At 40.2% G+C, this 25047-nt stretch overlaps 1 protein-coding gene across 5 annotated transcripts in view; it reads right to left on the bottom strand.

Annotated features, from left to right (window-relative positions):
• The window catches only part of LOC124594767 (E3 ubiquitin-protein ligase RNF13), a 130096-nt gene that overhangs the window by 67040 nt on the left and 38009 nt on the right, over nt 1-25047 (bottom strand). For all 5 annotated transcript variants that reach the window (XM_047133160.1, XM_047133157.1, XM_047133156.1 and 2 more), the window contains one exon: nt 19144-19342. In XM_047133160.1, coding sequence (XP_046989116.1) covers nt 19144-19342 — 199 coding nt within the window. The remainder of the gene's footprint in view (nt 1-19143; nt 19343-25047) is intronic.

Consider the following 25047-nt stretch of genomic DNA (forward strand, 5'->3'; position numbering starts at 1 on the left):
TCTCTGTCAAGAAAATGTATCATATTTGAACCCAGAATATTCTGAAGAGTTCTACATGAAGAATACTGGTCTGTAATTTTGTGGGCCTGTTATTTTACCCTTCTTATACATGGGAGTCACCTGCACTTTTTCCCAGTCCCTAAGTAAGGGGATAATGCTCTGAAATCGAATTGGGAGTCCATCTGGAACTGGTGACCTGCTTGTTTCCAACTCTTTCAGATACTTGCCAAAGCTAGGGATGCCTATTTCTACAATCTCCATACAGGACTTTGTGTGACATCAGATGGTACATTTGTACAACCCCCTTGTGTGAATGGTTCTTTCAAGCATGGAATTTCAAACTTAAGCTTACCTTTCACTGTCTTCTATTGCTACACCACAATGGTCGATGAGTGACAAGACAGAAGTCTTCAAACCACTTACTGATTTTATGTAGCACTAGGATTTTCTAGGATTATGAGCAAGATCTTTGGCTACTGCATAGCAGTGGAAGTTGCTGTACACTTTGAGCACCAATGTTTTTATAGATGCAGATATTTCTACTAACTTTGACTGTCAACATTTCTGTGTTCTTTTGTGAACTGACAGTGCAACAATCTCTGCCTCCTCAGCATTTTCTGAATTCTGATATTAACCTACAGTTTGTCTTTTTCATTATTAATCCCCTTCCTTGGCACATTCTTCTTCACAGAATGATTCACAGTCAGTTTAAACTCCGCCCATAATTCCTCTATGTACATCGTATTGGACTAAATTACGTCCATTCATTGGCTAAGTAGAAATAACAACAACGTAGGAAAAGGCAGATTGGTACTTACCGTGAAGAAGCTACATTAAGCAACCAACAGGCAGACTTAAAAGACACTTAAGCAAATATTTCGGCCACAGCCTTCATCAGCAAAAGAGAAACAGAGAAGCACACACCATTGATACTCACAAACAAGCAGACCTCATGCACACATGACTGCCACCTCCAGTAACTCAGGTCAGAATGCAACTATAATGTGGGATGGCAGCAGCAGTCTGGAGTGGCCAGGGAAGGGTAAGCGATAGTAGTGCATCAGTGAGGGAACAATGGAACACTGTCTGTCAGAGAGTGCAGGGACTAGAATGCCAACAGGCATGGTGTCAGGAGGTTGCAGGGCAGGGAAGTGGAGAAAAAAGGAATGAAAAGGAGACGAGCAGAAAGAGATGGGTGAGTGCACTGGCAACAAAGAGACTAGGAGGTGAGAATGAAGAGGAGATGATATACAGAGGAGGCAGAAACTATTGGATGGAGAGTGTGGGGACAGTATGTTGCCATTGGTTGGAGACAAGAATGTGTTTTAAGGAAAATCCTACTGGCGTGGTTCAGAAAATCTGATGGTGGAGGGGAGGATCAGGATAGCTCAGGTACTGAAATAGCCACTGAAATCAAACAAGTCATGCTCAGCGGCATGTTGTACCACAGGGTAGTCAACGTCGCTCTTGGCCGTAGTTTGGCGGTGGCCCTCCATCTTGGTGGACAGCTGGTTGGTAGTCATACTAACATAAAAAGCTGTGCTAATGGTTGCAGCAGAGCTGGTAAACGACATGACCATTTCACAGGTAGGCTGGACATGATGGGGTAGAATAAAAACTGTGACAGGACTGTAGTACATAGTGCTGGGTAGTTGGATTGGTCAGGTCTTGCACCTGGGTCTTCCACAGGGATATGACCCTTGTGACAAAGGGCTGGTAGTGGCATAGAGATGCGATACGATGTTGTGGAGGTTGGATGGACCATTTTAGGAGGGGTGGAGAGGATCTCAAGTAGAATGCCCCTCATTTCAAAGCACAATGATAGGTAACCAAAGTTCTGGTGAACGATGTGGTTCAGTTGTTCCAGTAAGGGCCTGTACTGGGTGATGAAGACAGCATTCTTTTGCGGTCTGTTCTTGGGGGTGGTGGGAGGATTTGGTGATGTGAGGGGAAATTGCACAGGAGATCTGTTTGTGGACTAGGTCTGGGGGACAGTGCCTGTCTGTGAAGGACTTGGTGAGACCCTCAGCGTTCCGACCAAGGCACTTCTTGTCACTGGAGATACATTGTCCCTGTGTGACCAGGCTGTATGGGAGGGATTTTTTGTTGTGCAGAGATGACAACTGTCAAAATGCAGGCACTGTTTGTGGTTGGTGGGTTTAATATGGATAGAGGCGTGGATGAAGCCATCAGAGAGAATGAGGCAAACACCTAGGAAGGTGGCACACTGGGTTGAGTTGGACCAAGTGAAACGGATGGGAGAAAATGTGTTGAGACTGTGAAGGAATTAAGATAGGTTGTCTTGAACCTGAGTCCCGATAATGAAGGTATCCTCAATGAACCTGATCCAGACTAAGGGTTTGACATTTTGAGAGGCTAGGGAGGCCGCCTCTAGATGGACCACATACAGGTGACATGCGGGTTACCATGGATGAGCTGTAGATTTGTTTTTATACCTTCCATTCAAAGAAGAAGTAGTTGTGGGTTAGCATAAAGTTGGTAAGGTGTATGAGGAATGAGGTAGTGGGTCTGGAGTCTGAAGAATGTTGGGGAAAAATAGTGTTCAATAGCAGCAAGGTCATGGGCATCCAGATGTTAGTGTACAGGGAGCTGACATCAACAATGATGAATAGTGATCCAGAAAGAAAAGGGGCGGGGATGGTGGGGAGTTGGTGAAGGAATGGTTGGTATCATTGATGTGGGAGACTAGATTGTGGGCAACTGGTTAGAGGTGTTTGTCAATAAGGACCAAAATTCTTTCACAAGGCACAATAATCAGACACTGAGGAATCCAGGATGCTGGGTTTGTGGATTTTGGGGAGCATGTAGAAAGCAGGTGTGTGGTACGTTATAGGGGTGGGGACTAAAATGGATTCAGGAGAGAGGTTATGGGAAGGGCCTAGGGCTTTAACCAGGGGACTGGAGGTTGTGTTGGACTTCTGGGTTGGGATCACTGTGGCAGAGTTTATATGTGGAGGAATCAGATAATTTGTGGAGGGCTTCTGCCACGTAATCACTGCAGTTCATAACAACCTCTGTCTTCAGGTAGGATGACTAGGTCAGGACTTGCTTTGAGGTTGTGCATGGCTATTCTTTCTTCTGCCAAAAGGTTGGTATTCTGAGGAAGAGACCTGGGGAAGGATGGTGAGGTTGAGCTAGAGGCACAGAATTCCTTGAAGGTGACCAGTGGGTGGTTAGGTTGGAGGGGAGGAAGGATCATGGTTGGATGGTGGTATGAACTGGAAGAAGGAGGTTTCAATGTAGGAATTAGGTAGGTTTTGGTTGGAGGGACTGGCAACAAAGAAGTGCTTCCATTGCAAGAATCAGGAGAAGGAGAGTAGTCTTTGACAAGTCCAGCATGGTTAAATTATGTGTACAGCTAAAGACAGTGCCTTCGCACAGGACTGAAGGCAACTTCGGATAGGACTTAAACTTTTTCTGTGGAGCTGAGGGTTTTGATGAAAACATTAACAACAGTGCTGTGGGAATGTTTTGGCTCTGGATTTGGTAGTGTGTTAGCAATCAGTTTTGGAGGATGTGGCAAGTTTAAAAGTTCAGATAGGCAGAGTTTAGGTGCTATGAGGGATGGACAAGGAGTTGGTTGGTTGGTTGTTTTGGGGAAAACCAGACAGCGAGGTCATCGGTCTCATCGGATTAGGGAAGGACAGGGAAGGAAGTCGGCCGTGCCCTTTGAAAGGAACCATCCCGGCATTTGCCTGGAGCGATTTAGGGAAATCACGGAAAACCTAAATCAGGATGGCCGGACGCGGGTTTGAACCGTCGTCCTCCCGAATGCGAGTCCAGTGTCGAACCACTGCGCCACCTCGCTCGGTGGACAAGGAGTCACACTGCGGGTAGAATAAGGGTTGGATAGTGGTGCCCCAAGAGGGCAGTAAGATGTTAGCAAGTTCAATAACTATTGGAGCTGGTGTCTGGAATGCTTCTCCAGGCACTGGAGAGCAAATGACTTAATTCCAGAGATGTGATGTAGGGAGCAGGGATTCCACAGAAGTATCCTTTTGCAGTGGAAGGATAGATGGTTCTGGGGTACCTGAGTCATTGAGATGTGTTTTTGCAATTCCAGGCTTGTGAGGGCCAGGGATTGGTGGAATCGGAAAAGGTAAAGGTCATTTTGAAAGGTGGCATGTGACCCACAAAAAGAAATTTTTATGGTTAGGCTTTTTGGGAGGATTCCATGGTTTAGGCAGCATTTAAGAAATAGGATGTGGGACTGTGTTTTAGCCAGGGAAAGGGATAGTTTTCTAAACTGGTACAGGAAGGTGGAGCTGGGGTCCACTGTGGAGCAAAATAGGTGTTGATGGTTGTGAGAGAAACTGGATAAGAGGAAAGACATGTAACAGATATATAAAGACATGTATAAACACGCACAGGTATGCAAAAGAATGCACAGATATGCAAAAATACACACAAATAGTAAAAAACTATGTGAAACTACATAAAAATATGCACAAATATGTTAAAAATGTACAGTAACGTGGTGGAAAAGGAACAGATGAAATATGTAAGTGTGTGTGTGTGTGTGTGTGTGTGTGTGTGTGTGTGTGTGTGTGTGTGTGTGTGTGTGGTGATAAGAGATGACAGGGGGGTGGGGAATGGGGTTAGCGAGAGGATCAAAAATTGGTGTAGCACAGGGAGGTGTGGAAAATAAGATGCTAAAGTATGTCATGATGAGGGATGAAGTGGGAACAATAAGAATAAGTATATTTATAATTACTGGAGGAAAGAATCTGGGGCACCAGATGCTGCAACAACCTGTGCCACCATAAAGCCAGTGTTGTGCACAGACAATCACGTATTCAGTGTAGCTCGGAAGTATATACAGTTTGGAAGTCAGTGAATAAACAAAGGAAAGAAGAAAATGAATGGACTACGAGAAAATTAATGCTATAGAGAAGAGCAACGAAGGGAAACATCAAGTGGTATGGCAGCAACAATCTGGAGGAAGCACAGACGGGGAGGGAATAAGAGTGTATGGGTGGGGGCGTGAGGACAGAGGAACACCATCTGGCATAGTGTGCCAACAGATGCGGCATCAGGCAGTTGTGGGGCAGGGAGGTGGGGAGAAAAGGAGTGAAAAGGAGAGGACCAGGGAAAGATGAACGAGTGTGTTGTCAGAGGGTGGCAAGCAAAGAGGCTGAGCGACAAGAATGGGAAAGAGACAATAGAACAGAGGGGGGTGGAAACTATTGGGTGGAGGGTGTGGGGGCAGTATGTTATCAAAGGTTGAGGCCAGGATAAGTATGGGAGTAGAGAATGTGTTGAAAGGATAACGCCCATCTGCATAGTTCAGAAAAGCTGTTTGTGGAGGGGAATACCCAGATGGCCCGGGTAGTGAAGCAGACATGGAAATCAAGCAAGTTATGCTCAGCTGCATGATGTGCCATAGGGTGGTCTACTTTGCTCTTGGCCACAGTTTGGCAGTGGCCATTCATCTTGGTAGACAACTGGTTGGTAGTCATACCAATATAAAAAGCTGTGCAATGGATGTAGCAGAGGTGGTAAATGACATAGCTCCTCTCACAGGTGGTCTGGTCCCTGATGGGGTAGGATGAACCTGAGACAGGACTGGAATAGGAAATGCTGGGCATGTGGATTTGGCAGTTCTTGCACCTGAGTCTTCCAGAGAGATATAATCCTAGTGGCAAGGGGTTGGGATTGGGAATGGCATAGGGATGGACTAGAATGTTGTAGAGGTCAGGTGAATGATGGTACACCACTTTAGGAGGGGTGGGAAGGATCTTGGGTAGGATGACCCTCATTTCAGGGCATGACGATAAGTAATCAAAGCCCTGGTGAAGGGTGTAGTTCAGTTTTTCCAGTCTAGAATGGTACTGGGTGATGAAGGGAGCACTCCTGCACAGCTGGTTCTTGCGGATGGTGGAAGGATTGGGGGTATGAAGGGAAATGGCACAGGAAACCCAACCCCATTAGGGGCTGGGCCATCTACAAAAGGACCCATGTCATTTACCAGCTCTGCTGCAACAACTATACAGCTTTTGATATTGTTATGACTACCAACTATGATGTATCATGCAGCGTAACTTGCTGTGACAGTGCGAGAGAGAGACAAAGATATTGTTTATTACTCTGTGGCGGTCAGCGCTCACATAATTATTCTTAGGATAGAGTTTTTGTTTGTTCTTGTTAAGAGTAATTTTAGGAGAGGAGAGCCATTCTTGTGATGTAAAAAATCGACACCATTGCGAGTTTTTGATTCACATTGTAAAATATAAGTGCATATGGAAGGAAATCAGTTAATAGAACAATAAAATATTGTCCATTTCAAGAAGGTACGCCTTATTATACACCCAGCGATATACTGCTATTGTGATTTACTAATAAACACCAGCTGAGAACAGTTCCGACGGGAGCGTTCAGTTCTAGTGAAATAGTTCGATGTTTTCTTCGGAAAAGAAGTCACTTCATGAATCATTCAAATCCACAATAGTAACTGGACATTTCTCAGAACTGAAAGCAATCTGATTGCTATGCAACAGAGCCCTGAAGAATATTTCTCCGTACTTTGGTTACCACTTTCAGTTCAACACGGTATCTGCAGCATCTGGAGCAGATTTCTACAACAGCGGAAGAGTGTAATCGCTATCAGTTTCACACACCGCCCTGTGTACGCTGTATGTATTTACCCACAACAGTGAACAAACAGTTACTCACACACACAGAAAGACAATACTAGGTGGTGTGGAGAACCATTTCAGTATAAAGGCCCTGTAGAGCTAAATAGTAATTAGCCTAGTAATAAGAGGAGTCTTTATATATGGTGACTGTGACAGGACACGATCCTGATACAACACTCATAGTGAACATGAAATATAACCATGTTAGTAATTTAGTAATTAATGTTTCATTGTGTGTATATATGTCTAGTTTTATAGAGTAACTACATTATGGTCCTTTGTATGTTTCATGCTAACTGAACGTGCGGGAGTATCTTGTGAAGAGAACGAGTACGCTGTCCCAGCAGCCGAGCAGAAACTTCAAAAAGGCCAGAACATTTGAATTACTAGCTTTCTGGAGCATTTATGCATTTAGTGACCTTTCATCTATTAATTTTCTAAGTATAAATAGTGTTGCTATATTACTTTTACTAGAATTCCTGTATTTCAGTAGATATAGTAAGACAATATTTTATGTGTTATCTATGTACTGTGTTTGTGTCACATTGTAAAGTGTACATTGACAGCATTAGGACATTAACGTTTTTTGCGTGTGTAAAAGTTCAATAGTCACTTTTGTAGGACTTATTTAGAGGAGAAACTGTCAATTGCTCATTTACATGGTGATAACTAGATCTATGTTCAAAGCCAATAAGCAAGCACGCATCACAATGCCACAAAATGAATTAAATAGTGTGAATGCATCGTCAACTAGTGCCACAGAATTTAATACCGCCGTAGTTAGCGATATGTCGATTACGGCTGAGCAACCAGCAATAATTAATGCGCTCACGCCGTCGACACAAACGGTTGCTAGTTCAGACATTCATATGTCGAAAGAAGTCCAGAGAAATATGCAGCAACCAACAAACAACATGAATTTCATCTCTGACACAGACGCGTGTGAAAACGAAATGACTGTACCGAAAATTGTGTTGGTACAATCCTCATTAAGCCCAGTGCAATCGCCAATTGCTGAGAATACCGATTTGTTATCCCAGCTGATGTCAAGTTTGACTGTCATAACACAAGGGATTAAGGCATTGGAAACATCGCAATCGAATCTTGCAACGGCACAATCCACGTTTGCAAACGACATGAATCATAGATTCCAAGTATTGGAAAGTGTGAAATTTAATTTGGCTCAGGAGCAATCTAATAAACTAAAAGAAATAAATGATAAGATTACTGAAAAATTCCAGAGTTTGGAAACAAAGCAGAGTCACTTGATTACCAGTCAGGCACAACTCATAGTTACACAAGAACAACAGTATCAGGAATTAACAAACAAATAGAAAGACATCTTATGTCGTCAAGATACACTAAATCATCAAGTCCAGGAAGTTATTCATGTACAGAACACTATTGCGCAAGACGTGAATACAATTAAGCACGATAACGAGCAAGCTGTCATTGAGCTTACTCGGAGGATAGACACTCTCAGTCTCGAAGGCGAGAAACACATAGAAAAACTTTTCAATGAACATAAGATCGCATTCTCTAAGGACATTGAAGATTGGGCGAAAGAGCAAACCGAGACAGTGCGAAATTATGTTGACAAAACCTTGAAAGAAATGGTTTCTAACGTGCAAGTTAACAACGAAGCTGCACAAGAACAACTTCAGGCAGAAGTTAAAGAGATTAAGGAGAATATAGGAGATGAATTTCCTGCTTGGAAAGCAAAGATAGAAAATACATTAAAAGCATGCCAGCAAGGTCTAGTTAATACTAGAGGGGCACATACTACTTGCAGTTTATCAAAGGCAGACATTATTCCTGATGAAACCAGTGAAACCGAATCCATGCAACAATATCCATGTATTGGTGGATATTTACGTAATCAACCAGAAACAAATTATCGAGATTATCATTCGCCGCGAAGTAGCCACCAGAATACACCTGTGACCATGAATGAAGAAAAAATGCTTAAATATCGTCAATTCCAGATATTTATTCCCGAAAGGAAGTCGATCAATCCCGTGGTATTTATCAAGCAATTTAAAGGGATATTGCCGCGAATGTGGACTGAGCAACAAAAAATTATGTACGTTGCAGGATTCATACATGGAGATGGATCGATGTGGGCGTCAGAAGCATCCGATTGGTGTCAGGTTTATGACCAATTTGAACGCGCTTTCTTGCACAAATATTGGAATAAGGGAGTACAAGAAAGACTTCGTAAGGAAGTTTTTGACCCACAACCTTTTTCTTTCAAAAATGGATCTTTAAGAAAGTATTTAGAGAAGTATATAAATAAAAGTAAATACTGGAATGAACCAATCCCGACGCAGGATATCATTCGAATATTAAAGGGCAAACTTCCACTTGAAGTTAAGGAAAAACTTCTACATGTGCCTGAACAACATGTGGAAGATTTTCTAGCCACATTGGATTCAATAGACAGTCTGTTCGAAGAATCACGTGTGCGCTATAACCAGCCAAGTTACCAACCTAACAAATACAATAGTAACAACAAACAGTATGGAAACAAACCTTTTGCACACAATTCACCAAACACACAGGTGAATTATTTCCAGAAAAACGTGAAATTTGGTAACGAAAATCCCGACCAGTGTAATCATGACCAACAATGTGAACAAACATATAAACGGAAATGGAGGAAGAATAATAAGAAGAGGAAAGGATACTATCAAGAAGGGAATTATCAGCAAAAACGCCGATATCAGCAACCAACCCAAGAATATCACAACCAACCACAAACTTCAGGTTGGATACCAAATGATAATGCAAATGAATGGAGAAATCAACCACCAATAATAACCGACGTAACGGAGCAGACATCTACTAATAATGGTCAATCGTCAAACTAAACTCGACTGTCAGAAGCCCCGACGGTGCAGTCGAGGAAGTTTTCAGGGGCGAAAATTCAAGCGTCAATTTCTTTCGGTACAATGATGGCAAATTATTAATAGAAGAACTTCAGCAGGATATGATGCTTTGTCAAGAGGAACATATCACTGAACCTGTTGCGAAAATTCAGGCGGCAATTGAAGGCATTACTGTGCAAGTTACTTTAGATACAGGAGCAGCAGTAAATGTCGTTTCTGAGAAGTTATTTCAAAGAATACTTCAGAAAGCAAATCCACCGATTTTTCCTGTTCAATGTTGTAGAATTGTAGGTCCTACTGGTCATAAGTCTTCTCAGGTTAAAGTGCAGATTCAACTCCAGTTAGATATAGGAAATGCAGCTATAAATTGCAAGTTCCTTGTAATAGAAAAATTGGTTGAGGACTGTATCCTGGGTATAGATGAATTTAGAGAGAGGAATTGGCATATCGATTTTTCTCTAGGCCATGCCAGTTTTACAATAATGGATCAGAAACATCAAGTGAATCTTCTCAGGGAATATAGTACCCATGGAAAGTATTGTCAGGGACAAAAGCTGCAAATAAAGTGGATACATAGCAAACCTGTACGGTATTGCCAAATTAATTACTTGCAACCAGTTTTAAGCCCTGAAGATATGGTATATGAAAAGGTACAAGAACCTGAATATTTGCAACAACACCAAAGAAAGCAATTATATGATGTTCTACAGGAATATCATGAAGTCTTTCAAGAAAGACCTGGTGTAATCAAGGGATACACATGCCATTTAGATGTGATACCACACCAAGTTTTCTGCCGTATTTTTTATCCAGTACCGTGGCACCAACGAAAGGCAGTTGATGCGGAAATCCACCAGATGCTTGAATGGGATCTGATCGAACCTTCGACGAGTCCATACTGTAGTCCGCTTCATGTTGTCTCGAAAAAGCGAGGAAAAGTTCGTCTCGTGCTAGACGCACGGCAGATAAATAAGATTATCGTGCCCGTGCAAACTCATCCGGAAAATATCGATGAGCTAATTCAAAAGTTCGAGGGGATGAAATACTTAACAAATATTGATTTGAGAAGTTCATTTTGGCAGGTGGCTCTAGACGAACCATCAAAAAAGTACACCGCATTTGTACATGCAGGTAGAAGCTATCAATTTAAGGTTTTACCTTTCGGGCTAAACGTGAGCTCAGGAGTTTTTATAAATGCTCTAGATTATGCATTGGGACCTGCACTTCGAAGCAATTTAACTTTGTTTGTGGACGACATGCTCATAGCTACGACCACATGGGAGGAGCACGTTGATTTATTGAGAAGAGTGTTAGAACGTTTCAAGGAAGCAGGCATAACCGCAAATCTGCGAAAGTCCCACTTTGCTCGAGATAAAATCAAATTTTTGGGTCATCTTATAAATGGAAAAGGCATCTTACCGGACTCCGAGAAACTAAAGGCAATCATAAACTTTCCACTTCCAACAACAAAAAGGCAGTTAAAGGGCTTCCTCGGAGTTGTCTCTTTCTTCAGGCGTTTCATTCACGACCACTCTATTAATGCAGAACCGTTGTACAGCTTGATGCGCAAAAATACTCCGTGGGTGTGGACGCAACAATGTCAGAATGCATTTGAAGCAATAAAACATGCCTTAGTCAATTCACAAATATTATATCATCCAGATATGAGCCAAGAATTCGGTTTAATGGCAGATGCTTCGGAAATTGGAATAGGTTCATGCCTCTTCCAAGTAAAGATGATAGACAGAAAATCAACTTTCTGTCCAATAGCCTTTGCTAGCCGACTCTTAACTGCTTGTGAAAGAACATATACGACTACCGAAAGGAAAGCATTGGCCGTAGTCTGGTCATTTAAGAAATTTTACTATTACTTATATGGAGCGAAGACAACAGTATACTGTGATCACAAAGCGTTAAGTTTTTTGCAAACATGTAAATTATTACATCCAAGATTAGCAAGATGGACGCTCTCACTCCAAGAGTTTCAATTTGAAATTAAATACCTAAGCGGACAGGATAATTTCATCGCTGATGCACTGTCTAGAATGCCAGATGGAGATTTGTCAACTATCAACATCACGGACAATCCGTCCGAATTTAATGTTCTTATAATGAGGGATAGAATATATAGGAAACATTTTCTTGACATGTGTAAGAACATGGAAAAACTTCAGAATGAAGATCCTCGTTGGCATTCAATAAAGGAAACTTTAGCAAAGCCTGGAAACGATGATCTGAAGAGACTGTACAAAGTTGAGGACGACGTCTTATTTTTCAAAGGGCATCTTGATTCAGATAATTGGAAGGTGTGTATTCTCGAGAAGAATGAGAATGACTTAATTTTGCACACGCACATCACTTGGGGACATTTTGGAGTATTAAAGTGTGCTCGGAAGATTCAAGCATATTGCTACTTCCCAAACATTCGCAGGAAAGTGCACAGACAGTTAAGGAAATGTAAAATTTGTCAGCTAGCCAAACCAGGAAATTTTTGTGTGAAAGATTTCCTACATCCTATTATACCCACTAAACCGCTGTCAATCATTTCGGTCGACGTCTGTGGTCCTCTACCATCATCAAAGGGAGGATGCAAATATATTGTAGCTTTTCTTGATATATTTACTAAGTATGTCGAACTTTATCCATTAAAATCAGCTACTGCTGCATCCATAGCCAAGAAGCTGCTCAAGGATTATATAGTCAAGGTTGGCAAACCAGAGGCTATTCTTTCTGACAATGGGTCAATGTTCACTGGATTTCGTTGGAGGCAAACATTAGCCAGTTGTGGTATAAAACAAATTCTAACATCAGTGTACCACCCTTCGGCGAATCCCGTGGAACGAATTTTTCGTGAATTAAACCGGTTCATGAGAACACATTGCCACAACCAGCAACCCAAATGGATCAATTATCTTCACGATTTTCAGGAAATTGTAAACAATATGCCACATACTACGACAGAATACACCCCATACGAACTGATGTTTGGAAAACAGGAACAGAATGACTGGATTAGACCAATTCCTAAAGTAGCTATTAACAAAATAGACCTACAAAATAAAGTACAACAATTCTTTCTTAATATAATGGACAAGGCAAGAAAAAGGAAAATATATTTTGACAATCGACTTGGAAAAATAAAAACATATAAAGTGAAAGACCAAGTTTTAGTAAAAACTCATCCTAAGGCTTCACTTATACAGAGGAAGAACAGAAAATGGTAATTATTGTATCAAGGACCATTTGTGATTACCAAAATACCCCATCCAGGAACTTATGTTTTGAAGGACGTGAAGAATGGAAAGGTGAAAGGAATGTATCCTCATCACTTGTTAAAGCAATTTCATGATGACTGAAGATTCTGAAGATTGAAAATACTATTCTTATCAAATAATATTGATTAGAAAATTTTCATTAAACCTATGAATCATACTTAGGATAGTTTTTCTTTCTTTTTGCCATTTAGTAGTTAGTTTTTCTTTTCAGGCACAATGTACGAGAGATATGCAGACATTATGTATTTGTTTTCCACTGTAAAGATAAGTTTTCTTCTCAGTATGCAGAGAATTTAGCTATAGTATGAATGATTTCTTTTAAAAAATTTTTTATTTTGTTGATAGTAACTTCAATCAGGTTTCACAATGCATAATGACCATGGGTTAGTGACTCAAATGAATCTGGTCTATGGCAAGATATTTTTTCTTATGTCAATTTAACAATCTCAATGTATGTTTGTATTTGATTTTTTGCTCGCTGAGCTGAAGTCATGCAGTTCGGAAGGGGTAACCCGTTCTCAGTTTTAAAAGGACGCCTATTACTTTGTTTCAATCTTTTGTGATGAACATTGTCTTTAGAATTGTACTATTGTTGTAACATACCTGTGTATGAAAATTATGTTATATCAATTGTTGCTCGCGAAGTTACCAACTGAGCGAATGCCTTTCAGTTATAAGCACATCAACAAGTGTTAAAGTCCATCTGAAAGATGACGAGCATAAGTTGACACGGCAGCTCCAGTTGGATTTGTGTATAGTGCACTCTAGGGTTGTTGATAGAAATGAACACCTTACGACTTCCGAATATTGCAAATTCAGGACAGAGAATTAGAAAGAACTTTAGATTAGATTCTATTTCAGCTCAGCATAGATCAAACACCTTTTCCACGGAACTTACACTGACTCTTATTTTCATGTTAACCATATGCGGAAAACCATAATACCCACGAGGAGACGGTGAAATGGGAATAGAATTCAATCAGTTACCCGAAGATGACAGATAGAAGGGAATCGTAGATGGACGTAAAACCAACGCGTCGACGGTTCACCTCAAGACACAGAAAATTAACAGTGTTGTGTTTCTTTTGTGAACAGTGTTTAAATTCATTCAACAAAAAAAAATCCATATTGTAAATATTTTTTTTTTATTTTCCATTGTAATTCAATTAATTATCTTTGCAAATGAGAAATACGAGGATGGTAAACCTACCCCAAGGTTTTCCTTGGTTTTCCTTTGTGGGGCTGGGCCGAATGGCTAGATTATCCGTTTGAGACATCCCAAGGCGAGTGACAGAAGCTTTGAATGATGATAAAAAAGGTTTCTGATCACATCTCATGCCATCCTCAACCAATGAATAAAAGCAAGCATGTAAGCTATGCATATATGCTGCATCAGGAATTCAGCACAGCCTTTGTCAGCAGTATATGCACCCAAATCTATAATTTGCATTTAGATAGTCATTCACTAATACCAAAATATCATAAGAAATACAGTGGACATTAATACTCTAGTGGACTTTAATACAGCGTCATAAACAATCACCGATATAGTGTTGTGTGAACGCTCGTGTTTGTTTTTGCCCAAAAACGTTCGTCCACAAGAGGGGCACATATGATGTATCATGCAGCGTAACTTGCTGTGACAGTGCGAGAGAGAGACAAAGATATTGTTTATTACTCTGTGGCGGTCAGGACTCACATAATTATTCTTAGGATAGAGTTTTTGTTTGTTCTTGTTAAGAGTAATTTTAGGAGAGGAGAGCCATTCTTGTGATGTAAAAAATCGACGCCATTGCGAGTTTTTGATTCACATTGTAAAATATAAGTGCATATGGAAGGAAATCAGTTAATAGAACAATAACATATTGTTCATTTCAAGAAGGGACGCCTTATTATACACCCAGCGATATACTGCTATTGTGATTTACTAATAAACACCAGCTGAGAACAGTTCCGACGGGAGCGTTCAGTTCTAGTGAAATAGTTCGATGTTTTCTTCGGAAAAGAAGTCACTTCATGGATCATTCAAATCCACAATAGTAACTGGACATTTCTCAGAACTGAAAGCAATCTGATTGCTATGCAACAGAGCCCTGAAGAATATTTCTCCGTACTTTGGTTACCACTTTCAGCTCAACACGGTATCTGCAGCATCTGGAGCAGATTTCTACAACAGCGGAAGAGTGTAATCGCTATCAGTTTCACACACCGCCCTGTGTACGCTGTATGTATTTACCCACAACAGTGAACAAACAGTTACTCACACACATAGAAAGACAATACTAGGTGGTGTGGAGAACCATTTCAGTATAAAGGCCCTGTAGAGCTAAATAGTAATTAGCCTAGTAATAAGAGGAGTCTTTATACAACCAGCTGTTCACCAGAATGAACAGGCAACGCCAAGAGCAAAAGTGACCGCCCTGTTATGCAACATACTGTCCCCACATCCTCCATCCAACAGTTTCCAACCCCCTCCATCTTATCATCCCATTCTCATCTCCCAGCTCCTTTGTTTGCTACACTCTGACAATGCAGTCACAAACCTTACCCCACTCCTCTCCTTTTCACTCCTTTTTTTCCCCACCTCCCTGCCCCACAACCTCCTGATGGTGCACCTGTTTTCATTCTACTCCCTGCACATTCCACTGGACAGCATTCCTCTGTCCCCCACTCGTACACTACTGTCTCTTACCCTTCACCACCCCCTCCAAATTTGCATTCTGGCCTGAGCTGCTGGAGTTGGCAGTCATCTACGCGTGAGGTATGCTTGCATGTGTGTTTCTCTGTTTCTCTTTTTCTGATTATGTGTGTGGCCAAAAGCTTTTCGTAACTGTCTTTTAATTGTGGCTGTCTGCAACTTAACATGTCTTCTTAGTGGTAAGTAGCAATTTATGTTTTCCTACGTTGCGTATGTGCCTATGTGAAGTTTCCGTTGTTTCATTGGCTAAGTAGGATACTAACATCTACTTACCTGCTCTTTTCAGATTCTCCTGGGCTTCTTGACATACTTATGAACTTCCATAAACATTGTTCCTGTGGTGACCTCACGATCATTAATCTCTGTCTACAAGCTAAGTAAGTGGCTTAAGCCGTAAAATTCAAATTAGGAGTCCTCTGGACCTTGTGGCTCATTTGTTTTTAATTCTTCTGGTGCTTATCAAAGCTAGGGATGCCTATATGACCTCCGTACAGAATTTTGTGTGACAGTCAAGTTAAGCTACTTAGCTACTAAGCAAGGAACTGACACTATTGCTGAGGTCAGTCCTGTTCACAGCTACAAGATCTAAACTATTTCCATTGTTTGTAGGTTGTCAAACTAACTGCTCACGAAAGTTTTTGGAAAATGTGTACAAAAATACTTCACAAGATTGCCCAAACCACCTGCAATGAATCCACAGACATTCCAGTCTGCACACAGTAGGCTAAAGTTTCATTCAAATAATACTGCATGCTTGGGGTACTTCCACACTACTGGGTGTACACTTCCTTTGAACGATTCTACAACTGCTACAGTGGAATCAGATTATCAGTGAAAATATCCAACAATTAATTTGTGTTCACCTAAACTGGTTAATTACATGCCAATAAATTTCACCACAGACTCAATTTCAACTTTGATAGACGTAATATTTTTGCTGGTTTCAATGAGCACATCCCCTTCTATGATATCTAACATTTCTTTTCATATACATTCTAGATCTCTCTAAATATTTTGGAGCTTTCTACTTAAAATTGCATCGAGCTCTTGGTTCCACTGGTTCCTTGTATAATTTGAACACGGCTGCTTTCTTGGAGGATGGTAAATTCAAGGATTTTGTTATGAATGTTTCAGCAATTTGCAGTGACATTTTAAGTGTCTTTGTAGGCAATCTGATTTATCTCTATTCATATTGACTGCTGAGTGTGCATCAAAGGACACTAGATTTTTGCTTAGCCTAAAAATAAAAATAGTGCACTTCACATGCATTCTGCTTTTTGAGTAGCTGCTTCCACTGTGTAGTGCAACACTGAACTTGAGGCACTCCATTCAGTTCCAAACCAAAGTACCCCTATCAGTTCTAGGTATGATACTGCTTGGACTTCTTTTCAGACTTGGGCAGTATTTCACTAAAGGTTTCGAGAATGTGGCTAACACTGGTGGTCCTGACAACTAGTACCTCCCCCCCCCCCCCCTCCATGTCTGTTAGGACGCTGCTGAAGGAGCAGCTACTTGTCCACTTACAGCAGTTACTGTGTGGTGTGTATACTGGAAAGTACCTCCTCAGCACAGCTAATGGGCAAAACAAGCAACACTTTAAGTGTGTCATGTGAGACTCCAGTTTCTCTACTACTGCTACAACCCCAGGCAGCAGCCAGCAGACTGCTGACTGTGGCCAACAGTGTCTTCAGCTGTTTGTAAACTGCAGCCAGTTCCCTCTGCATCCACACACAGCAAGCATACTCCCTATCCACGCTAATACTAAAATTCAAATGAAAACAACTTGCACTACTAAACTTCTTAAACTCACAAATGGAAGCTACTGGACTGAGAGTGTCACTGACATCAGTTCACTGGGTGTTGGCAAACAAGGAGAATCTTTGCCACAACTACTGCACAAAACTTTATGTAGGCACGAGCTCCAATTAGTTATTCACTCAAATGAATGGCCAATATCGACAGTGGGCAAGAGCAAAGTTGATCGCTCAATAGCATAACTTGTTGCCAAGCATACCTCAACAGGTCTGAATTCAATACCTGTTTCACAACTGCCTCCCTCCCAATACAAGCTTCTTTGAGTTATACAGATGGGAATTGTCCTTGCAATACATCCTACCATCTTTCAATCATCCTGACCTTACTCCCATGTAACCCAGCTCCACCTCTCTCTCTATGCCTTCTACTTTATTCTTTTAATCTATTTTCTGCACAATCCTCCTCTATTTCTTTTTACCCTACCTCCAACCCCCACCCCCACCCCTCTTACAACAGATTCCTCCATCACGGGATGTGCCACAACTTTCCATGCCTGAACTAGGGTGGTCTCATTGGTACCACATTCCTACCCACTTCCCTTGCTATTGTTTCTTCCCAGCTGTCTGCCTTGTTTCCCTCCACACTGTTCTTTCCCTCTACATTACCTTACTCGTCTCATTCCATCTGACACAATCCTCAACTCTCGGAAAATTAAGACATTGTATTATGACAATGTTTCGTAACATTACTGTCTAGGTGGTATTTTTGCTACACACCCTCACTGTTCTTTTCAGATTTGTGAATATGCTTTATAAATAGTGTCTTGAGAACTTTATCATTCACAACATTTGTTGTTTTTCACATCAGGAAGAGCTGTGAACTTATTTTTTTACTTACTCTATATATTAGCTCTTCCCATCATCAAACTTATTTTTTAATTGAGATAATATTTATTTAATATGTACATTATACATTTCACACTGGTTTGAAACACTACATGCATTGTTTTGGATAGATGATTCTGCAATTTCAGTATGCAATATTGCTTCATTTTCAAGCTTCTCCTCTACTTTAGTTATGGAGATAACTGTCATGTCCTTGTTCATAATGGAGCACCTTCTTGATGCTGCACATTTATTTTGCGGCCAAGTCCCCCCCAAAACTAGTAACAAACTGTAGCCACTGGCTCTGGAAATTTAGTGTCTCTTTTCAATCGTACTGCATTAAAAATGGATTTTGGTATAATACGCACATCACTTCACTATCCTAGGCTGGTACAGAGACAAATCAAAGATCAGTTTTCATGCTCAATCTGGATTCTCCAAGGTCCTAATACTGTTGTATCCACTGCCATGCCATGCACTGAGGAAATCACACTATGTTCCAGGCTGTGTTGCAAACAAAATTTCTTATTAAACAGAAAAGTCCTTAATTCCACCTCTCAGTGAGCAAATTACTGAGAATCAGAGAACTGTTGAGAAGTATAAATAAAGAAGTGGATTGCAGGTAACCAAAGTTGGTCTATTATGAAAAATTTAGTAAGTTCTTTAGATGTCTCATTTTAAAAGCAAGTGATGCTCCTATCACTGAAGGAACATCTGTGCAATGAACACTTATGCAACATAATATTGTACAAATATTCAACAATAATTGGGATTTACTGTAGTGTAGAACAGGACTCAATGCCACAGATGGAGTGTGCGACAGGAGTAAAATTCTTCGTTTATTGCATTTAATATTCTTAAATGTTTGTGTTTCACTCAATAAAGAAATGTGTAAAACATTTTCTGCCAGTAGAATAATTCACCAAATTCCGTATTACTCACCTTCCACTTCTCTCATTTCTTATAGAATCCAAGTGAAATACTCACCAAGAATACTAGAATTTACATTGTGGACTATTGCAGCACTGTAGTTGGCATTCTGTGCATTCCTAACTTTGCTTTCAAAGGTGCAATCACCCCTTTTGATCAGCACCATCCATACAGCCAGGAGATCTCCATCGGAATCCTGTGGCGGTGGCTCAATGGGAGAGCATGCATTTAGTGGATTAGCAAGGACCAACATTCCCTGCATCAGAAAAAATTTTCACTTGCCACAGAAAAACTGATTTGTTGTTACATTTACTTTTCTTATCCAGAGATACTCTCCCAGTTTAAGTATTTTTAACACAGAACAGCTTCTGATACACAATAACACCAAGTGGTGCAATAAATTCAATACTCTTGATCATGTTGAACCCACAGTTGACATTAATGTTACTGATTACTTAAAACCATCTCAGCTGTAATTTTACACATTTATTGTGATACGAGCTGTTTCATTTCTTTGAGCACCTTCAGGTTTCCAAGTTGTGCTGAAGTCACAGCATAGCTGGTCTGGTTTGTCATATGTAATGTTGAAGCTTCACCACAACTCAACAACCTTGAATTCAAAGAAACAAAACCAGCTGAAACATAATAAATGAGTAAAATTTGAGCATGATGTGGTTTTCTTTAACCATTACCACCCAATACCAGTGATGCAAAACTACACATGCCAAACCAGAAAATAAAGGCTGATGACAGCATAACAGAAACCTCTGTACAGAAACACAGCTTAAAATAAAAAAGCAATGGAACAAAGAGAGTAAACTATATTCTTATAATTACATTACTATCCACAGCCTACACCAAAATCTCAGATATCTGACAAGAAACTCAAAGAAAAGCAGTTTTTCCATGAATACGAAACATTTGACAATTTCTAAGGAAAAACAACATTCATTGCAGCGTAGCAGCACAACATCTGTATGAACTTAATGACAGAGAGAATAAAGATGTGAACTGTTATTGTGGTATAAGCAACAGTGCATTGGATCTCACTTATAAGGCATCATCTACTGCAGGCAATCTTTATGCTGTGACTCCAGAAATAGAAAGCAGAAACAGCAAATCATGTGACATTCGGAATACAGTGAATAATCCTGTTTGATGACTGCTACAACAACTGTGGAAGGCTTGAGGTGGGCCCACGTGTCCCACAGCTGAGTGTGCTACAAGAATTACAGCAAATGTGCTATTGCCGTGTATGTACATTGCACAAGGTGTGTTCAAAAAATAACAGGAATTTTTGTTTTTTTGCAAAAATATTTATTCATTTATATCAATGTAACCCCTCTCAAACTACTGCTGATTAGATATTCTACATTTTTGCTGGTGTTTTTCCAATCCTATAAAGGCTTTTAAAACCCAATCTTTCAGATACCTTTTCACTCTCAGAAACACATTTTTTAATCTCATCTATGGTTGTGAATCAAGGGCCCTTTAAGGTTTCTTTTTTCGTGGACAGAAAAGAGTACACAAGCAACAAAGTGTGACGCAGATGCATTATTATACTGCAAAATCCGTTAATTCTTTTGTCACATATTTGGAACTTTTTTTTTTTTTTTTTTCTTCCTCCTCTCTCCACAGTTCTTCATGCAAACCACTTTGTACTTTTAAGTATTATTCCTTATTGACTGTTCAAGCCTTGTGGCAAGAACTCATGATGCACCATGCCTTTACAATCACAGAACACAGTGAGCATAACTTTCACATTTGACAGCACTCGTTAATGTTTTCCTCTGGTCTTAGTGATCCAGAATTCTTCTGTAGGAACAACTGAACAGTTTCAACATTGTATCCATAATCCCACATTTCGTCACCTGTTATTATACTTGTCAGGAGCTCTGCATCACTGTCAACTTCATCTAGTTCATAAAACACACACACACACACACACACACACACACACACACACACACACGGGGCTCCAGCATGTATATAAAAACACGTGCCTATTTGAAATGCATTGTGGTGTCAGAATTTCAAAGCAAACGGTGAAGAACTTTCAGAGATTTAAAATTCTGTACAAATGAGCATTTATCATCTATATAAATAAAAATGTAAATGTTCATGTGTTTAAAAATCATAAATCTCTGAAAGTTCTTCACCAATAGCTTTGACATCTTCACAACATTGCAATCTATTATACGTGTGATTTATGCACCTATTGGCATGCCTCATACAATACATAAATATATATGTAATAAATGGAGGGGAACTGTATATAAATACGCAAATTTCGTCTGTTCAAAATCTTAGATCTCTGCACGTTCTTCATTGTTTGCTTCGAAATTATGACACAACAATGCATTTGAATATGCGCGTTTTTATATGCCTATTCTTTAATATATATATAATTTTATTAAGATGGTATCTGTTCTTTCGGACATGTTCGAAAGAACAGATACCATCAATGACCAAGAAGCTCGTCAGAATGAAATTACAGTGAAATGAACACCCTTAGCTGCTTACAGGCTTTGACATACGTCAACGGGGACCGATGAAAATGTGTGCCCCGACCGGGACTCGAACCCGGGATCTCCCGCTTACATGGCAGACACTTTATCCATCTGAGCCACTGAGGACACAGAGGATAGCGCGACTGCAGGGATTTATCTCTGGCATGCCTCCTGCGAAAACCTGTGTCCTCGGTGGCTCAGATGGATAGAGCATCTGCCATGTAAGCAGGAGATCCCGGGTTTGAGTCCCGGTTGGGGCACACATTTTCATCGGTCCCCGTTGACGTATGTCAAAGCCTGTAAGCAGCTAAGGGTGTTCATTTCACTGTAATTTCATATATATAATTTGTATACAAATATGTAATATATAAAGGAGAAACATTATTACCAAATATCTCAAAAAGTATTTTTTACACAATACTCTAATTACATTTGAACATACATAGGGTTTATATTTTTAATATTTATAATATGTAAACATACATACATAAAAATATATAATAATGAAACATTAAAAGCAAACAGGAAAGTTGTATTTATGGCTTATCTGCTTACAGTTAGAATACTACTACAGAATCTGAAAATGCAATAACAATAAATAAAGCTCAAGGTCAGAGAAAGGGGAAAAGGGGAGGGGGGAGGGGGGGAGATGGACAGAGGATAGGAGGAAATGGATATAGAAAGCATATTGGAGGAAATGAACAGACAGATGAGGGCAGGAGGAGATGGAGAGGGAGGACAGAAGAGAAGACGGACAGAAAAAGGGAGGAGGAGGTGATGGACAAAGAGAGGGAGTGGAGGAGATGACAAGAGACAAGGGGGAGGGGGTGGAGATTAGGGTGTACTTCCACTTCCCATATATTTAAGAAAAGTGTGCTTTCTGTTTTCTTTCTCTTCTATTTAACCAGACTGAGCCACAGTAACGCGTGGCCAAGAACAGCTAGTAAAAAATAAATAATCACCTACACTGCCAAAACACACATAACCCTTGTTTACAACTGACAAAACACTATGAACTTTATATGGCTAACACTGTACAGATACTTTTCAGACATGTGATACTTTTCAGAGATGTTTACCAAAAACAACAACAAAACAATGTGCAAACTGCACTAGTACAACACACAAAATTACAAAATTCCGATTACTTTTTAACACACCTCGTGGACGTCACATATGGGGCAACAGAGAGAGATCATCAAAGGTCCACAAGTTCTGTACAAACTGCTTCAAACCTTGCTACTGCATGAAGCACCCACATTTCCCAGAATCATTTTTTAGAGGGAGAGCTTAGAATTACACTGAGCGTGTTCCACTGATTCCCAAACCGTACACCACTGATTGACTGCAGCAGCAATTGGGAACAACAGTAGTGGACCAGTAATGTGTTCTCAAATGAAGCCAGTTTGGGGTAATGAGTAATTCTGAATACCAGTTACTGTGGGACACAATACCATGCCCAAAAAAACCTTTAAAATGACAACGGTGTTGGATGTGAGGCTGTGATCTGGTGAGCATCACAATCATTGTAATAATGTCACTGAATATTTTACAGACAATCAAATGAGACAAAATGGTATAATCGTATGTGTGTGTGCGCGTGCTTGTGCTTGTGCTTGCACATGCGCATGCCGCCAAAACTTTGCAAGTGAATTTCATAGCCTTCATAGAGGTTACCTGGTGTAGTAATCCATGAAGAAGGTTTTGTTTTGGAACTGCAGGGGTTAGTTATAGCTAGCTCTATGCCTAATCTTACACTGCATGGATTATACTACAAAAATGCGAGCAATTTAGGACCTTCAGCGGGCATTTCTCAGCTGTGTAAATGTGTTGCAATGTTTGTCTTCCATCTGGCATCTATATAAAGGTACTTTATTAAAAGGCACAGATGGGAGCACCTAACACTCTTACTGGCAGGAATAGAATTCAGACAACATTATGTGTTACTTGCTTTGCAGCATTCACATTTCCCTTGCTGCTGCCTACCATGCCTCAAGGGATCACATGCACTGCAAAGGGTGTCAATTGTTGTCTGCCACATCCTTTGTATTTGTTTTCGAAACAACCTTAAAGAGAATAGTACTGAAAAAATTGGTAAGATCTAATTGCCCACAAGCTGGAAAAAAACAACTTTTGTTTCGCAGATGAGACCATTTGCTGCTTGTTACATGAAAAAAACTCTAGGATTATATTTACTTTGACAGCAAGACAGAAAATGACTGTGCCCAAAGTAAATGCCAGAAAAAAAACGGGAAACAACAGAGAAGATGAAACATGCCTGTATACTGGATCGTAATGAAAAAATAAGGCTGGTGTGGATGGTAGCAACCAGCTAATCGACTACTTCCCTCTTGAGAGGAAGCAAAGTGGTGGAAGAAAGTTTTTTGAAAAAAATGTTTTCACAGTTACAACAGCGGTGCTTATTACTATGTCCACCATATAACAGCCTGTTTGAGGGTCAAGTGACAGTATGTTTGTACGATCCTCCTGCATCAATAATTTGTTAGATGACATTCAAAACCCCCAGCTTTCCTGTTTCTGTATTCTAGTGCCACAGTGGAATGTTCAATGAGAGACAGGGATAGATGTCTTTGATATGCTTAGCCATTCTACATAGTACCAGACTTTTCTCAGGTTCTCAGTAAGATCTTTTGCTAAGGTATGATGGTTGTAGTTGCTGCATGCTTTTTACAGATGCACTAATTTCTACTAACTTTACTGTTGTCATCTGCACATTCTTTTTTGAACTGAAAGTACAACTTCTCTGCCTCCACAGCAATTTTCTGATTTTGTTATTAAATCATAGTGGTTCTTTCCTGCCCTAAACCACTTACTTGCCATATACTTCACCAGGGTGTGATTTACAATTCATTTAAACTTTGCCCATAATTATTCTACATCCATCATACTAGTATTACATATGTCCAGGAATTTCCTAACTGGAATTCTCAAAACTGCTTATCTGTCCCATCTAGCAAAAATACTCTTTGAAACCATACAAAAGGGTGCCTAGTTATGGGCTGTAACAAAGTTCTCACTTCTCGATTCACCTGTTACCTCAATGTTGTTCATGAGCACTAAAACCTTATTGAAGATTTATGGTCACATTCTAGTGTGTTGCTGATTCAGTGGAACTGCTATCAATTGTGCAGTGGGACTTTGTTTCCATCTTCAGAGAGTTGAGGGCTGTAGGAGAGCTCACATTTACACCAACTCACTATGAAATGATATAATTGCTTTTTAGAGAACTCTTTTGTGTTTGGTTGTTCTCATGTTAAATATTTGCAATATTTGGTGACAAAACCCCCATTATGTAGAACAAAATAGCTAAAGTGAATTTCAGAACAGTGCTTAAGAGAATGACATTTCTCCACAGCTTCTACCGACTGTTTCTGGGAGTTTACGTTGTCAGCAGAAGCACTTCTTCCCACTTTCCAAAACACCATCAAGC

Source organism: Schistocerca americana, chromosome 2, assembly GCF_021461395.2.
Source record: "Schistocerca americana isolate TAMUIC-IGC-003095 chromosome 2, iqSchAmer2.1, whole genome shotgun sequence".
Taxonomy (NCBI): Eukaryota; Metazoa; Arthropoda; class Insecta; order Orthoptera; family Acrididae; genus Schistocerca; species Schistocerca americana.